The sequence below is a fragment of the Rhinatrema bivittatum genome, chromosome 7 (genome assembly GCF_901001135.1).
Source record: "Rhinatrema bivittatum chromosome 7, aRhiBiv1.1, whole genome shotgun sequence".
Lineage (NCBI taxonomy): Eukaryota > Metazoa > Chordata > Amphibia > Gymnophiona > Rhinatrematidae > Rhinatrema > Rhinatrema bivittatum.
Window position 1 is genome coordinate 153,270,839 of NC_042621.1, and position 15,143 is coordinate 153,285,981.

General features: G+C 46.2%; 1 protein-coding gene and 1 non-coding gene across 5 annotated transcripts in view; both read right to left on the reverse strand.

Moving 5' to 3' along the window:
• The window catches only part of LOC115095544 (mitochondrial import inner membrane translocase subunit Tim23), a 79,733-nt gene that overhangs the window by 35,108 nt on the left and 29,482 nt on the right, over positions 1-15,143 (reverse strand). For all 4 annotated transcript variants that reach the window (XM_029609435.1, XM_029609437.1, XM_029609438.1 and 1 more), the window contains exon 6: positions 4,079-4,189. In XM_029609435.1, the coding sequence (XP_029465295.1) occupies positions 4,079-4,189 (111 nt within the window). The remainder of the gene's footprint in view (positions 1-4,078; positions 4,190-15,143) is intronic.
• LOC115096299 lies at positions 3,321-3,527 on the reverse strand. Its single transcript, XR_003858030.1, has one exon. It is a non-coding gene; the product is annotated as a small nucleolar RNA SNORA74 (small nucleolar RNA).

Genomic DNA, 15,143 nt, shown 5'->3' on the forward strand with positions numbered 1-15,143 from the left:
TGCCCGTCCTCTCTCCCTTGCAACTTTTTTTTTCGCTTTTGTTGCTTTGGGAGGAGGGGAGAGGACTGGGGCTGCCCCGGAGACCAGCACCCTTGGACGCGGCCAGGGCAGGTGAGTGGGGGCTGGGGGAAAGTTTGCCACCTACCCTTACCCCTGCCTCTAACACAGGGGTAAGGGTAGGCGGTAAGTTAGCAGGTTAAAAAAGCGATAGTCGGGGCGCACGTTACTGGATGGTAGGGAATAGCTAATTCGATCGTTTGCATGTAATATACATGCCGCGTGCGGAAGGGGTTACCCGGGGATTTAAGGACGCGGTAAGAGTAGGTTAAAGGGGATTGTGGATCGCAGGAAGGGCTAATGCGGCCGGAAAGTGAGTAGAAAGCGGGTTAGGAGCGGGGTAAACGCGGCCGCACTTTACTGGATTGACCTGATTATTAGGCACACAGGCTACTTCCTACTTTGTGAAACAATTGATTTTCTATCAAAAGACTGACAGCACAGACAAAAAAAAGAATCATTACCCTGAAAGGCCCTGAAAAACCTGAAGATTAAACGGTCAGCAATGGCATCTATATAAAGTTTTAAACCCTCTTCCAGTTTCCCTTCATGGTCTGAAGGAGGTACGTGGGTGGCCATCAGCTATTTTTAAGCCTGAACTTGTAGCAACAGCAGCATGAAGGGGGGCCGGTTTGAGAAAATCCCTCAACTTTCCAAAAACATCAAGGGCTGAAGAGCGTGCAGCTCATGGGACTGAGCTGCTGTGTGTGACCACCCTGTCCAAAACATCAGTCTCATGCTGGATTAACAGAGGAGCTATCTTTCAGTTCCTAACTGTTTTCTTCCTTTTTTTTTTTTTTTAAATTAAATTTAACATTAGATAAAGTTCATACAAGAAAACAGTCCTATGGAGAAAAAACAACATTTAACAATATCACAATATATATTATCCTCTTTCATCAAATACAGCATACGTATGCTAACAAACATTTATCTGAACCCACAATAAAGGAAGAAATCCACTCACAAATTATTAGAGACATTAAGAAAATTATGCTCCCTGCTACCATAGTTTAAGTTATGAGCCCCTTACTAACCACATTGAGGACATTTAGGGGGTACATTGCTCCAGATACAGTACCTCAATCTTACTCTCAACAAATGCCTTTTAACTATTCAGGTGAAGCAACGCTCCCCTGGAGTGACCAAGTAGTTACAATAGAATTTAAAAAAAAAAAAAAAAGTCTCTCCCAAGCAACAGAAGCTTGAAGTACAAGGCTAAGAACCTAGCCTGGGTTACCAGACACATATACAGAAAAATCCACATACAACATACTAAGAAATAGCTAACTATCAGGCCGATACAGTGGCCCTATTAGGTATTCCCGCGCGATGCAGAAAGTAAAATGTGCAGCCAAGCCACACATTTTACTTTAAGAAACTAGCGCCTATCCAAAGGTAGGCGCTAGTTTCTGCCGGCACCGGGAAAGTGCACAGGAAAGCAGTAAAAACTGCTTTTCTGTGCACCCTCAGACTTAATATCATGGCGATATTATGTCAGAGGTCCCAAAGGGCAAAAAAAGTAATAAATAAATAAATAAATAAATGTAAAATGGGCTGGCGGCTGTTGGGTCGAAAACCAGACGCTCAATTTTGCCCGTGTCCAGTTTCCAAGCCCGTGGCTGTCAGCAGGCTCGAGAACCGATGCCGGCAAAACTGAGCGTCAGCTGTCAAACCCGCTGACAGCCGCCACTCCGGGCTAAAAGGAGGCGCTAGGGACGCGCTAGTGTCCCTAGCGCCTCCTTTTGCCCGTTTCTACTGCCGGGCCTCATTTAAATAGAGAATCGCGTGCACAGGCAAGTGGCCTGTGCACGCGCCGGGAGAGCGGGCGTTCGTCCGCTCTCCCGCGGACTTTACTGAATCGGCCTGCATGTTGGAGAAAACTTCTCAGGATAGTTCCTTGTCAGTCTCCAATGCAAGTGTAACCAGAAGAATAGATTTACCGGAGCCTTCATCTTCAGGCTATCCAGACTTTGAGGCCTCTCTCTACCTCCTCCTTGAGCTTTACTGTGGTTTTTGGCCTTAAGAAGCTTTTATTAATAGTGGCATAGCTTCTTCAGTGAAGCCTAAGATTTCACACAAATGCCATCTAATACTCTCCCTTGCTGAGGTAAACGATAATTTGGGAAAAAGTTAAGCACCAAGTTCCTCCTACTGGCATTCTTCAACTTTTCCACTTTGGAAGGCAGGACAAGCTTATCATGGATCAAAGAAAAGTTTTGTGCCTTACGTGACCTCTGATTCTTCATAACTTCATAAGTGTTAGCAGTGTCTATAATTGCTTTTTCCTAGCAAATAACTGTAGATTCTGCTCCTTTAGAAAATGTCTCAAATTTCTCAATTCGACCTGCCAGAGATTTCTCCAATTTGAGAATAGCCTGTCAGATAACTTCCAAAGTTATTTCCTAAGGGGGTAGACAAACATTAGGATGTACCTCCCTTACAGCACCTCCTCACTGACCAATCGAGACCCTCCTATTGTACAACGTGGAAGATCCCCAGTATCCACAGGTAGAGCTGGGCTCCCTTCCTTCCATTATATCCCCCTCCTGAGCAGCCAAATTGCTCTCTGGATCTCTAACTGCACCACCTCTTCCAGAGTTCCCACTTTGCCCAGCTGTTGGTCCCTTCTCGCTGAATGAATGCTGTGTCACCAACAGGAAAGGCAACGTAAGTGCACACCACTCCAGCTGCATTACGGCCAATGGCAGAGGGAGGGGGAAGGGGGAAATCATACCCTGGGGTCTCAAAGACGCCTTCAAAGTCCAGACTGCCCTCCTCAACAATGTTAGCCTCTGCTGCATAACCAGAGGGCTCAATATTACTTGGATGAAGAGTAACAAATCAATCAGCCCCATGGCTGAGAAGATGTGAGCCTTGCCCTTCCACAAGAGGTAAAGGATGCTAAAAGAGTCCCAGAGTTTTCTCCCTCCTCAGCACATTGAGAACCCTAATCAAAAATGAAAACCTAGCAAACTTAACTATTCTAGAGACAAGAATGAGATAACACTATTTTTCCAATTTTTCCTTTCTTTTGTAAGAACATTCACTTTTATAGATGCAGTCTGTAATCAAAAGGCCAATGTATTTGCTGTACTACAATGCAGTTTGGTCCGTGTTTCAACAAGTATGCTTTCTGTGACCATTTCTTTCGAACAGAAATGAAAATTACTTTAACAAAACCATTCACAAAGACACATGAAAGGAAACATTATTTAATTGCAAAAAGTTCTGAACGCCTTGCAATGTTTTGCCACTAAATGCATGTGCGCTTCCAGACTAGCACGAAACGGCCAAGGCAGATGCCGGGTGCACTCTCAAGGAAGCGCAGCACTGCCTGACACTGGCATTTGGCTGTCCCCAGAACGGCGACGGCCACAGCCAGCTTACGGCGGCAGCGCCTCTCTCTCCCAGCAGTGTAACGCTATCATGGCCACAGGAAGGCATCTGACAGCTGACTTACTGCTGGAACTTGAGGAAACTAGGTATCAATATACAGCACCAAATAAACGACTATTTATTTACAGAATCAATTTGTAGCATAACTACTTAGTACAACTGCCGAAACCTGTTAGAAAAGCAGGTGTTCAACAGCTTCTTTCCTTGGGGGCAGGAATTGGTAAGAGCCAAGGGCTGAATGATGCACAATGAGAGGATGCTACTATAATCAGGGCTGGAGGTACCGGTAGCTCCTGGTGTTACCCAAGATCAACCACTGAAGTTCAAAGAGCAGAAAATCCTTCTCTTTGAACAGTAGAAGGGAGGGCTCCTGAAGTGATGTTAACTTGAGAAACAAAACATCTCGTCAAGCCAAATCAATCAATGGTTTTGCTTTTGGAGCTGGAGAGTCAGAACCCAAGTTGTAGTGACTTCCTGGAAACACACATACTGTGTTTACTGGACTGCATTTTCTGAATGTTTAGAATTTGGTTGTTATTGGGGGAGGGGGGGGGGGGAACAGATAGCAGTGAATGCCAGTCCTGGAAACGGAAAGTTGGGGTCTGAAAAAGCAAAGATGTACCTGTGGACTTGTACAGCATCCCCGTCATGGTGCCTGCGGCCATTGTGTTGAGGTCATCTTCTGCTCCCCGTGTCTTCTCTATGATGACTCCAAAGGCACTATAAAGCAAAGCTGTGAAAGGCACACATTAAACAGTGAACAAATCCCAAAGGAAAACATATAGGCATGGACTGAAAGCAACAGTAGCTGTTGCAGTCAATGGTTTAATGAAGAGCAGCATTTCAGCACAGCTGTCCAAATATTCTTATGTTCTGCACTTCTCAATGGTGATTCTATGCATCCTTTGGAGAATAGTATAATAGGAATGCCCGCCCCCCCGCCCCAACTTCCCCTTTAGCTTTCAATGGTGCAGGGACCAGAACCCGCTCCACTGCATTATGGGGTGATTTTCTCAGGTAATTCCGATGCAGAAAGATTCTTCAGAATGCTGCAGGACTCATTTTCATCCCTGCACCAATTTACTGCTGGCTCAAGAGCTTTGCAAAGAAGGGGGGTTTTAAGAATTCCCCATCCCTTTTCTAGTCAAGGAACCCAGCTAGAAAAGAAGGATGTGCTAGCAAGACACGTTTTGCAGGATTTTTCATTGGGCACCTGGCGCCTTGCTGGTCGCTGTGTGACTTACCACAGCTTTTTTCACTCATTGTTTACTGTCAGAACTCAATAGAAGGTCATGGTCAACTAGCAGCAGAGACATTGGAAATCCCCAGGAGCATTATTAATCAGCTGAAATACTGCTTTATATCATTTCTGCTACTTGGTCTGCTTTAGGCCATGGTACAAGTGCTTCCTAGATTGTGTACTGGGACAAAGAGAACGAATACCATCTCTAATTTTTAGGTGAGAGCAGAAGTAGGAAAAAATTAGGCTCTGAAATGCAGAACATGATAGGCCAGACACTTTTTTTTTTTTAATTTAATCTTTATTGGCCAGACACTCTTGTGCAGTGGTGTCCAACTACAAACCTCTGAGGGTTGCAAACAGGCCTGGTTTTCAGGATACATTTAATGACTCTGTATACAATGATGCACTGCCTATAAATACACCACCTTCATATTCATTAGGGGCAATCTGAAAACCAGACCAGTTTGACACCTTTTAGTCTTGTGAAAAAGCCAAGTGCTCCAGATTTTGCACATATTAATGCCTTGAAAGCAATCAGATTTAACTTTGAGGGTGCGCCACAACACAAAATTTGAAACACTATTTGAGAGTAGAGTAAAAAATACTCAAGAGTAGGTTAGGTCAGGGCTATATAGAAACATAGAAACATAGAAATGACAGCAGAAGACGACCAAATGGCCCATCCAGTCTGCCCAGCAAGCTTCACACATTTTTTCTCTCATACTTATCTGTTTCTTTTAGCTCTTGGTTCTATTTCCCTTCCTCCCCCACCATTAATGTAGAGAGCAGTGATGGAGCTGCATCCAAGTGAAATATCTAGCTTGATTAGTTAGGGGTAGTAGGGGTAGTAACCGCCGCAATAAGCAAGCTACACCCATGCTTATTTGTTTTAACCCAGACTATGTTATACAGCCCTTATTGGTTGTTTTTCTTCTCCCCTGCCGTTGAAGCAGAGAGCTATGCTGGATGTGTGTGAAGTATCAGTTTTTCTTCTCCCCTGCCATTGAAGCAGAGAGCTATGCTGGATATGCATCGAAAGTGAAGTATCAGGCACATTTGGTTTGGGGTAGTAACCGCCGTAACAAGCCAGCTACTCCCCGCTTTGTGAGTGTGAATCAAGCACCAATTTCAAGTCTTGCTCAATCTGACCAAGACAAATATTATTGCACAACAGATTAAAAAATTAAACAAAAGTGAACATTTCAAGATCTTCCTACTCACAGATGGATCAGGTATGAAGTAAGTTTGATTGAGGAAAGCACTATGAACACATTCTTCTACAAACACAGCTCTGCACTGCTGTTCATGTGTCACCCTATAACCTTCACCCAGCACAGACACACAACCTTTCAGGTTGGAATTTTTTTCCCCTTCAATGGAGACATTTTAATTTTCCTTAGTGTAGGCAGATGGACTCATTACCAATGGGTTATGCTCCCCTGCCAACTGATGGAAAGGGAGTAAGGCTTCAAAGCTGACATCACAGAACATATACCCCTGCAGCGACCTCAGCCCTCCAGTATTCTCTACAAAAGCCACTGTGGATGTACTAGTGAAAATACTTGATTAAAAATAGGATTAAAAATGGATAACCGTAACTACTCAACCAACCATAACCAATGAACTCCAGTAAGAATATAGGTACCATAATTTAGGGACTGGATGAACACACCCGTAATCCTTTGGGTTCAAGGTTCACTCCACAGGAGAACCCGTGGCACAGTCTTTGGGCAGCCGAGGTCGGGACACAGAGTCCATTTGTCTACACTAAGGAAAACAAAATTATCAGGTAAGTAATTTCTCCATTTCCTAGCGTGTAGCCAGATGGACTCAGGACCAATGGGATGTACAAAAGCTACTCCCAATCAGGACGGGAGGCTGCCCACAGTCCAGTCAATACCACCCTTGCAAAGGCTGTGTCCTCTCGGGCCTGTACGTCCAGGCGATAAGACCGGGAGAAGGTGAGCAAGAGGACCACATCGCTGCTCGGCAGATATCAACAGGAGACAACAGTTTAACTTCTGCCCATGAGACTGCCTGAGCCCTAGTAGAATGAGCTCCGATCTAAGACGGTAATGGCTTTCCAGCCTCCACGTAGGCTCCCGTGACCACCTCCTTAATCCAGAGAGCTATGGTAGTCTACAAAGCTGGTTTGTCCTGCTTCCTTCTGCCTTGAAGGGCAAACAGGCGGTCCAGTCTTCTGGACCGGTTCTGAGATTTCCAGATACCGCACTAGAAGTCTCTTGACATCCAAGTGTTGGAGGAGACAATATTCCTCTGTGTCCTTGAGTTTATCTAGGGATGGCAACAAAATGGCCTGGTTCAAATGAAACTCCGAGACTATCTTGGACAAGAAGAATGGGACAGTACGTAGCTGCAACTCCCGCTGGAGTCATCCAGAGGAACGGCTCCCGTCACGAAAACGCCTGCAGGTCAGGAACAGTTTTCAAAGTTAGTAAATGCATGGAAAGACTGCACAGCAGCTAAAAGGAAGGACCTGCCAAGAATTCTAGTACCAAATTGAGATTCCACAAGGGAACTGGCATCCGTAAGGGAGGTTGAAGGAGCTTCAGTCCCTTCAGAAAACGGGCCACGTCAGGATGAGCGCACCACTACCTGCACCTTCACGGAGTTAAGGGCCAGACTTTTGTTCAAGTTGTCCTGCAAAAATTCCAGACTAGGAGGGATTGTGACCGCTTGGGGGAGAACACCATGTTACTCGCATCAGACCTCAAATACTCTCCAGACCTGCACATACACTAGGGACGTGGAGAACTTCCGAGTGCAGAGTAAGGTGACAATTACCACCGCAGAGTATCCCCGCTTCCTCAGGCGAGCCCTCTCAAAGGCCAGACCGTAAGACAGCATCGAGTTCGATCCTCGTGAAGGACCAGTCCCTGCTGCAACAGGTCCCTGTGTGGTGGGAGATGTAGTGGGTTCTCCACCAGAAGTCTCTGCATGTCCGCATACCACGGATGCCTGGGCCAATCTGGAGCTACTAGAAGGACTAGTCCCCTGTGGTGTTTGATTCGGCAAATGACCCTGCCCAGCAGGGGCCATGGAGGGAAAGCATATAGCAACTCTTCTTTCAGCCAGATTTGGACGAAAGTATCGAATCCCAGGGACCACGGATCTCTTTTGCAACTGAAGAATTGAGGAACCTTTGCATTGTGAGATACGACCAGCAGGACAATTGACAGGAGACCCCAGTGATCTACGATCAGTTGAAACACTTTGGTCGACAACACCCATTCTCCTGGATCCAGAATCTCTGTCTTTTCTTGCGATGAGGGAGACTGAGATCACCTGTAGATGTACTTCCGTCCACTCCATAAGGAGGTCTCTCTCCTGTGACACTTGCTAGCTCCTGGTACCTCCCTGGCAGTTGATGTGGGTTACCGTTGTGTTGTCAGACATCACATGGATTGCTTGACCGTGGAATCTGTGGCTGAACTGTAAATACGCCAATCTGACTGCCCAGGCTTCCAGGCGATTGATGTTCCAGAGGGTCTCTTCTTCCGTCCAAAGTCCCTGGGCTGTTAGCTTCTGACAGCGAGTTCCCCAGCCCTGGAGACTTGCATCTGTCGTGAGAACCAGCCAGTTCAGGGAGGACAGATGAGCTTCCTGCAACCACTGCTGGAGGCGAGAACAGACTCCCATCGGTAAGTGGAGATGAAACGAATAGTCTTGGGACTGTGGATTCCAACATAATAGTAGTGAGTGTTTAAGTGGGTGCATGTGTTCCCTTGCCCACGGCACTACTTCCAAGGTTGCTGCCATCAAACCGAGAACTTTGAAATAGCTCCACTCCATTGGGCGTCCCGTGTTCACCAACTGACACACCGAGTACATCAACTTCTGTATCTGTGTGGGCAGAAGAAAGACCTTGCCCCGCCTGTGACTAACTGGACTCTCAGATACCTCAAGGACTGGGAAGGCTTGAGGCTGATCTTGGCCAGATTTACTAGCCAACCAAGTTCCTGTAACAAGAAGATCACCTTGTTGGTTGATAGGAGGCTCCCTTCCACGGACTTGGCCCGGATCAGCCAATCGTTCAAGTATGAGTGCACCAGGATCCCATCTTTTCGCAACGCTGCCTCCACGACCACCATAATCTTGGAAAATGTTCTGGGGGTGGTGACTAGGCCAAAGGGCAGCTACGAAACTGATAATGGCGATCCAGTACTGCAAAGTGAAGGAAAGGTTGGTGTTCTTGTCGGATTGGGATATATAGGGAGGCCTCGGATAGGTCCAGGGAGGTTAGGAACTTTCCAGATTGTACAGCCATTATCACAGGGCCTAAGTTTTTCATGTGAAAATGAGTCACTGCAGGTGACGGTTGACATACGAGATCCAGGATGGGGCGAAAGGAGCCTTCCTTCTTGGGTTCGACAAAATTAATGGAATAACGCCTTGTATTTATCTGTGGCATAGGTACTGGGAATCACAGCCCTCATCCTGAGGAGCCTTAGAAATGAAGTCTCCACTGTCTGCTTCTTGTGCTGGGAGTGGCAAGGAGACATCATGAATATGTCCCAAGGAGTGCTGTGGAACTCCATTGCATATCCTTCCTGTACGACTTCCAGTACCCACTTGCCCAAAGTGATCTCGACCCACCTTTGGTAAAAGACAGACAGATGACCCCCTATCTCCTCGTCATGAAGGATGATCCTGAATCTGAACCTGCTGGATACGAAAGGACTGAGACCTCCCAAGGGGTCAAGACTTCTGAAATGTTGATTCTCTGTAGGTGCGAAAAAGTTGGGAAACACTGGAATAATCCCTTATAGGCGAGGGACACTAACTGCTTCCTCTTATCTTCCAGTAAGCAGGGAACTGGAGATTCGCCCTATTTACTGGCCAGCTTTTACAACTCGCACTCAAATAGGGGTGATCCTTTAAAGGCATTTTGTAATATTAGCTTTGGAGGTTGCGTCAACTGACCAATTCCACAGCCATAGATGTCGTCTGGCTGCCACCACTAAGGCCACTCCTCTGGACGAAGTATGGACTAAATCAGAGCCCACATCTGCTAAAAAGGCGGCAGCGGATTCCAAAACCGTTCTGGAATTCTCCCCCGAGTCATCCACCTTCTGAGAGAGAAGTAGATACAAACTAGCGACCAGAATGCAACAAGAAGCAATCTGTAAAGTCATTGCTACTGCGTCAAAGGCTTGTTTAAGGGTAGACTCAATCTGTCTATTGTGCTAATCTTTTAAGGCCGCTCCTGCCTCCACTAGGATAGTAGTTCGCTTAGAGTTGGCAGAGACCAGTGCATCCACTTTAGGGGGAATGCAAACGTTCTCTTATCGCTGAGTCCAGATGGTATAGGACTTACAAAGCCCAGCCCCCTTTAAAACTTGCTCTGGGGCATCCCATTCCAGATCAATCAACTTCTGGATAGCATCCTTCACTGGAAAGTAGCAAGAGGCTTTCCGCAGGGAAATTAGAATGGGATTCTTCTTTGGTTCAATCACAGAATCCGTCCCAGGAACTCCCAGCATCTTCAAGGTCTGGGAAACAAGGGCTGGTAATTCGTCTCTATGAAAGAATCATAACATGGTCCGATACGGTTCCAACCCAGGGGGAATTTCCCCATCTTCCAAGAAATCTGGGTCCTCTTCTTTGTCCGTGTCATCTGGGTCCTACCAGGGATACCCTTGGTAAGGAGAGGCATGCCTCGGGGTCTGCCGGTCGGTATGGGAGAGGGAGGGGTCACCAGCTGGGGTTCACCCAGAAAGGGGCAAGTGAGGCAGCAGACTGTGCCTGGATGAAGGCTTGTAGCCCCTGGAAAAAACTCCACCCAAGAAAACGCAGCCGGGTCCATGCCCAATCCAGGAGGCACTGGGGTGGGTGTAGCTGAATTTCCCTCTCCCACAGATAACCCAGTCAAGGGGATACTCAGATCTGGCGTACTTCCAGTGAAGGCTGTGACCAACCCATTATCCGAATGGGATGAGCCTGGCTTAGCAAAGTCCAAGGAAGTCAACTCTCCTTGGGTTTCCTCACAGTGCCAACATAAGTTGGAATCCAGGTCAGATTGTGAAACTCTAATATAACAAGCAGTGCAGAGAGCAAGGTGCTTAGGTTTCTTGGTTGCTGGTGCCATTGTCAATAGTAGCTGTGCATTCAATTGGCTTGTGCTTAAAAATGTATGCACACAAAATTTGAGTGTCTAGGCAGGGTGCACACACAGCCCATGTGCACAGCTCTTCCTGAATTGTACACTTTCCAAATTTTGTGTGTAGGGATGTGCTCTTGTGCGCAGAGCTGACATACTGTGCGTACTGACGGCACAAGGAGGGCAATACGGCACACAAAAATGTGTGCGAGAACGCCACTGTGGTCTACCATGCTTGTTCCCACCAAGCCTACAGCGAGGCCTAGCTCACTGGGGGTTGCTTAACCTGCTCGGAAGTCCAATTCCCCTTACCCCAACAGAAGCAGGGACAACATCATACATCTTGCCAAGCATGGAGAGCGGACTGGAGTCCTACCGAAAATCCCTCTAATCGTCTCTGAATTGGAAGGTAAATCTTCTTCCATTTTTTTTTTTTTAACTTACCTGGGCTCAGTGCTTACCAGCTGCAGGGGGAGAGGGCTTTGGCAGTCACCTCCGTGCTTGGCTTTCCTGCATCCGCTGCCTTTCAGCTGCCTAAGTAGCAAAGTCCATGCTGGGAACCGGCTACCAGACCAAGGTACACCTCTGAGGGATCTCGGAAATTGCTTCAGGAATTCTCAACTAGGAGAGGGACCTTTAGGTATCACCGCAGGAGAGCAGGGTTCAATTTTATGCAATTTAGAATGTAGAATTTCTCCTTCCGAAAAGTACAGCAATCCCCATAGGGAGAGGCACATCCATCATCTGCAGGAGACGGCGAATACTGCTCAGAGGGCTGAGGTCACTGCAGGGGTATATGTACTGTGACGTCAGCTTTGCAGCCTTACTCTGTCTCCTTCTGCTGGCAAGGGAGCATAACCCATTGGTCCTGAGTCCATCTGGTTACACGCTAGGAAAATGGGTAATTCATTTTGTTTCCAAGTTCTAATAAGTTTAGATTACAAAAGCTTTCCAGGAAAAACACAGGAAGATATGAAAAATAAATGTATTTCTAAGATGACAGTAGTGACAGGTTATGCTCCAATGAAAAGGCGGCACTCTGGAAGGGTAGTTGCCACTCTCAGCATGCACAACCAATCCCTGCAGCACTTGCAGGGTGCATCATTTGTGCATTATTGCTTGATGGGACACTAATAAATTAAACACAAGGTTGACAAGTAAAGGCCAGAAAAGAACTGTCCAACAGAACTGTAGAGATCTTCCTTGGGGCTAAGCCCATAAGAAGGTAACAAGTTACCCGCTTCAAAAGGGGAAGACTAGACACAGAGAAATCACACAAGTGGACCTTAAAGATGTATATGTATCAGTATTGCACGCCTCCTTGGAGAGAAATTGGAGGCACCGTTACGGGTGAGGTGAGAGCCAGAAATTTTCCAATAGGAGCTCAATTCCCTGAACTGAATATGATGATATACCAAGGATTATAAACCAAGCCAAGGGTTTATTCAGACTACTGAATCAGTCTCCCTCTATATCCCATCAACTCTCATGCACCAAGCATTGCACGTGACTGGGGCTGGACAAGAATTATGGACATTTTTAATTTTTTTTTTAAAATATAAAATAACCTTTTTGGAAAAAGGGAAATGTATAAGTATGAAACAGAAATAGAAGCAAAACAGGAAGAAAGAGAGAACCACCAGGATACATTCATAAATAAGGTAGATTTTGCTCTCTCATGTCACACAAAAGGAAACAAAATAAATCTTGCAGGTCTTTAGGAACACAGAAATGCCAATCAAGGGTATTTTGTCTATAAATTTGCATTGACACACACATTCACTTCAGAAACTGAAATATTTAAGAGAATGTGGCAAAATGAGAAATTACTACTTACCTGATAATTTCCTTTTCCTTAGACCAGACAGATGAATTCAGAACCAGTAGGTTATGCACTTCTACCAGCAGATTGAGAAAGAGCAAAACTAACGTCACAATATATATATATTCCTGCAGTGACATCAGCCTGCGAGTATTCTCTTCAAAAGCCAACTGTGGACAGACTAGCAAAAACTTGAACAACAAATAACCATTTCAGTACTAAGCCAACAGGAAACACTGAGCTCAAAGAAAGCATTAACACTAATCTAGGGACTGGACTAACACCAGTAACCCCTGGAACACGTAGCGACGCAGGAGGACCATAACCCAATTATTCGGCAGCCAAGAGCGGGAAGCAGAATTCATCTGTCTGGTCTAAGGAAAAGGAAATTATTAGGTAAGTAGTAATTTCTCATTTCCTAGCACCCAGACAAATGAATTCAGAAACACTGGGATGTACCCAAGATACCCTTGAATAGGGCAGGCGGCTGCCCACGGTCCTGTCAAAACCGCATGGGCAAAGACTGCGTCCTCCCAGGCCTGCACACAAATGATAAAACATGGAAAAAGTGTGTAAGAAGGACCACGTTGCAGCTCAGCACATGTCAATAAGAGACAGCAATCTAACTTCCACCCATGACACCACTTGAGCACTAGTGGAAAGAGCCCTAACCTGACTAAGTAACAGCTTTTCAGCATCCACATACAGGGCCATGACTACCTCCTTAATTCAGCGAACTATTGTAGCCCATGAATCTGGCTCGCCCTGTTTACCTCCACTGTGAAGGACAAACAGTCTGTCGGTATTCCGGAAAGGTTTAGAAACATCCAGATACCTCACGATATGTCTCTTGACATACAAGGGTCACAAAAGGTGATATTCCTTGGCATCTCTTGCCATATCTAGAAACGGTAGGGAAATGGACTGATCCAACTGAAAATCTGAGGCCACTTTTGGCAAAAAGGAACAGTATGCAGCTGTATTGCCCCTGGAGTCACCTGAAGGAATGGTTCCCAGCAAGACAAGGCATGCAGCTCGGATATTCAACATACAGAACAAATTGCCACAAGAAACACCATTTTCAAAGTCAGTAATCGCAAGGAAAGGCTCTACATTGGTCGAAACATAGGGCCCTCCAAGAAATCCAAAACCAGATTAAGACTCCACAAGGGTACCGGTAACTGCAAGGGAGGATGAAGATGTTTCTTAGTGTTTAGATAATTGCCAGGTTCTTGTGGCCTGGTTTGGCCACTGTTGGAAACAGGATGCTGGGCTTGATGGACCCTTGGTTTGACCCAGCATGGCAATTTCTTATGTTCTTATGTTTCATCCTTTTCAAGAAATGGGGCACATCCAGATGAGCTGAATAAGAATTCAGCATTCACCTAACTCCTGAAACAGGCAAGAGCCACTACTTGCACTTTTAAGGAATTAAAGGCCAACCCTTTATTCAATCCATCCTGCAAAAATTCCAAAATGAGTGGGATCTTAACCGAACGAGGAAGAACACGTCTATCTTTACACCAAGCCTCAAACACTCGCCAAACCCGCACATAGGCTAAGGAAGTGGAGAACTTTCTTGCTTGTAGCAAGGTGGCAATCACCACAGTAGAATATCCACACTTCAGTAACCAAGCCCTCTCAAGGATCTTTGTGAAGAACAGATTCCTGTGTGCTGGAAATTGAAGAGGGGAGTCTACCAGGAGCTGTTTCAAATCTGCATACCATAGTCTCCTTCGCCAATCTGGTACCACCAAAAGCTCCATCCCTCTGTGACCCTCAACCCTCCGAACCATTCTGCCCAACATGTGCCACAAGGGTAAGGCATACAGCAGCTTGTCCTCTGGCCATTCCTGCACGAGAGCATCGATACCCAAGAACTTCGGATCTCTCCTGCGACTGAAGAACTGAGGAACCTTCGCATTGTGAGAAGCTGCCAGCAGGTCTAGAAACGGAAGGTCCCAGGGATCCACTATCAGCTGAAACTTCTTGTCTGACAAAACCCATTTCTCCTGGGTCCAGACTCCCAGCTGAAAAAGTCTGTTCTTATAGTCTTTTCCTGCAATGTGCGAAGCGGAGATCTCCTGAAGATGCACTTCCGCCCATTCCATAAGTTGGTTTATCTCCTGCGACACTTGCTGGCTTCTTGGTTCCTCCCTGCTGATTGATGTAAGCTACTGTTGCATTGTCCAACATTATCCGGACCGCTGGACCCTGCAACCTGCGCTAAACTTCAAGCTCGGGCTTCCAGCTGATTGATATTCCAAAGAGACTTTTCTGCACTCCTGCAACCTTGTGCTGTCAGTTCCTGACAGTAAGCTCCCCAACCCTGAAGGCTCACATCCATCATGAGTACTAACTTGTCTGTAATTTTAGGAAAACTCCCTTTCTTAGATGATCAGCTTGTAACCACCACCGTAGTTGAAAGCAGACCTCCATTGGCAGGTGGAGCCAAATCAAATAGTCCTGAGACTGTGGGCTCCAACGAGATAGCAGGGAGC